At 49.5% G+C, this 3,073-nt stretch overlaps 1 protein-coding gene across 1 annotated transcript; it reads right to left on the minus strand.

Moving 5' to 3' along the window:
* Window positions 1-644: 644 nt before the first annotated feature.
* LOC104077647 (T-box transcription factor TBX15-like) lies at window positions 645-1,446 on the minus strand (the record flags this gene model as incomplete). The annotated part of the gene is given in 2 exon segments (XM_009578946.1): window positions 645-1,126; window positions 1,128-1,446. Coding segments are annotated over 2 exon segments (770 nt in total), but the record flags the coding sequence as incomplete, so codon positions are not given.
* Between the last annotated feature and the right edge of the window lie 1,627 nt (window positions 1,447-3,073).

Consider the following 3,073-nt stretch of genomic DNA (forward strand, 5'->3'; position numbering starts at 1 on the left):
TCTTCTCTCTCACCTCTGTCTGCAGGCTGGGTGCTGGTAAGCTCTACCCTCGCAAAGCAACAGCTTGTCGGGCAGAGCCATGGTGAAAATGCAGAAACCTCTTTGGGAGGAGAAGCTCCAGCGCAGCAGCACCATTCCTGTGCTACAGCGGGAGAAGGTGCCACGGGCCACTGTTGCGTTCAGAAATGGGCTGAGCCACTCCAGCAGTGAGGAACAGTCTGGGAAGGGGGAGGTCTTTAAAGCTATGGGCAGTGCAGCTTCAGAGGACGAAGCCTTGGGAGACTGCCTTTTTTTGACACCTGGAGGAGACAGCACAGGGGCACGGCTCCCTCCACGCCAAGAGCTCACACAAGCTGAGAGTTAATGCATAAACGGTATATTCAGCTGCTTCTCTCCAGCTTCTCGTTAAAGTCATGCCCTTCTCTCTGCAATGTCCAGAAAGAGCAGACGCTCCGTGCCAGGTCTGGAGGCCCTGGGCTACAACAAGCTGCGATGGCTATCAGTTGAGGCTTTCCACAAGGTTCTGTGGCGCATACCTAGATGGCTTGTGTTCTTTTTTATCATTACAATACTAGTTCCACTATAAGTTTGAAGGCAAAAAGGTACTGGGATGGGTTTACCCCTGGAAATTACGAAGGTCCGGCTGCCTTCGATGCCAAGGAGAGGCACAGCTTGTTAGACCATGTGCACAGACATCTGTGAGGAGGAGCCCTGGACCGCACCGTACTGTCTGTTGTCACAGGCGTTGGCCATCTGCTGGTTGCCGGAGGGGGGACTGATCATGTGCATCCCATGATCCATCCCCGTGGAAAGGTATTGCCTCTCTCCGAAGGCCCCGCTGGATGGGGAAGAGCAGAGTAAAGTGCTTTGGGAGGTGGCGAGTTTCTCCGGGCTCGCTGCCAGCCTGGGGGAAGCAGGGAAATTGTATCCATAGAGGTTGTAGGGATTGTGCAGGGAGAAGGCGTTGTAGGAGCTCTGCTGCATGTGGCCGCCACCGAACATGTGTGAAGAGGAGGAGGTGGAGGCAGGGTTGCCTGCTTGCATGACATACTGAAACTGGGAGCTGGGGAAGGACCCCAGCTGGCCGCTGTACGCCTCCATCTTGCTGTTGCTGGGCAGGGAAAAAAAAAATCAAGGATGGAGTCCTCTGAGGCATGAAGGTTTCGGAGGGCTGCGAGGCGGAAGTGGTGCCACTCTGCAGCCGGTTGTAGCCGCCGTCGCTCAGCCCTGGGTAGCTCTGCAAGGCGGCCATGTTGCTTCTGGCACACGGGGGATAATCAGACAGGTTGAGGTTGCAAAGCTGACTCTCCCGGCAGCCAACATTGAAAGTGTTGGGGGCCAGATGAAAGGCTGGAGGGGAGCAGGATGGAGAAAGAAGGTGAGAGGAAGCGGAGGGCGACGGGGTCCCCGTGCTGGAGGTGGTCGGGGAGGTGCCTGTGCTGCCTCCTGCAAAACAAAACACATGGGAGGATGTTCAGAGCCCGGGACCACATCTGCAAAATGAGACAGTCTCATTAAAAAACAGCTTAGTTTAATAAAGAAACAAGGGTGGTAAAATGGCCGCTGGAAAACTCAGCCTTTCTTGGCAAGAGCCTTCACTTTATGAATAGCATCCCTTGGTCTTTCTTGCTGCTTTTTTGTTATGATTTTGTTTTTCAACGGAGATTTTCTTCCCTTTTAAAATAGGAGAGGGAAGCAAGCGTGCTACAGAGCAATCAAAGGCAGAGGGAAAAGCTGCAAGGAAGCACCACTCCATCAGTCAAGAGAACTGCCATTTCCATGCATGTTTATGTGTCTTTTTTTCAAAAAAAAAAGTCTCGTCTCCCTCTCTTGGTCTGCAGGAAGACCACCAGTCGGTAGGCTGCATGGCCCTGCTACAAACATGCTTTATTATCCGCTCTGGGGGCTTGCGGCGGGAAGTGGCTAAAAGCATGTTGGACTTCTGAACTGTTCAACAGTTTTTTCGGATGGCTCGTGGTGCAGCAGTACTGATTTAAGCCAGAAGTAACACTAAAATGAAGGGACACAGTTTCAAGCTATAGCCTGTTCCACCGAGCAGAGAAAGGGGATGTGTCAGGATTTTCAATCATGTCCTTTAACTTTAAAAGGGATTCCATATGTTGTATCACTGGTGTTAACAAAATATTGATATATATGCACGCCGGTAGTATCAATGTATTATACATTATTTATGGTATGAATGATAGAATTGATTATTTTGCACAGCAGGCCTGTGAAAATAATACTGCGTAATACTCCCAAGAACAGTAACAAACTGAAAGTAAGTGATAGGAAGAAGCTGATGGCACAATTTTGAGCTTGAGAAGAAATTATTTATAGGCAAGATTCTGAGTTAGAGAAAGCTTCCTCGGTCAACCAGGACAATCAGTTCTGTCCTCAAGGGAATGCAGTTTTCTGGTGTGAAACTTTTTCTCATTTGAATGATTCCCTTCGCATAAGATCCCATTTCTGCATTAGGGCAACTAACACTGAAGAATCTTGTAAAAGGAGCGAAGAGGTGCTGGTGAAGAGATTTGGCCAGGGGATAAGTAGGACCAGAGGAACTAGGAAGACTGGTGAGGCAGCCTTTTGGACAGACTAGAAGATGACAGGTGAGAGGCAAAGGGACTGGAAAAGAGGGCATTAGAGTGGGCAGCTGAAATTTAACCAAGGCAGAGATTGCACATTGAGGATCAAAAGTAAGGGACAGCTTTCTCTTGTGGAAAAAAAACAGCAGGATTTTGAGACCAGTCTAGGTCTGCTGCAAAATGGGGGAGGAACTGAATGCAGTGCTGCTTGATGAAAAGAGAACAGGTGATGCTAATGGTTAAGAAATGCACTAGAAAGACAGGTTCTGTGTCAGTATACGATGGTGAGAATGTGAGATCATATCTCAGTACAGGAAAGACATGGACCTCTTGGAGCGGGTCCAGAGGAGGGCCACGAAAATGATCAGGGGGGTGGAATGAATTCCTATGAAGAAAGGCTGAGAGAGTTGGGATTGTTCAGCCTGGAGAAGAGAAGGCTCCAGGGAGACCACATCCTGGCCTTTCAGTACTTAAAGGAGGCTTAG

This window comes from Fulmarus glacialis, unplaced genomic scaffold, assembly GCF_000690835.1.
Source record: "Fulmarus glacialis isolate BGI_N327 unplaced genomic scaffold, ASM69083v1 scaffold28515, whole genome shotgun sequence".
NCBI lineage: Eukaryota > Metazoa > Chordata > Aves > Procellariiformes > Procellariidae > Fulmarus > Fulmarus glacialis.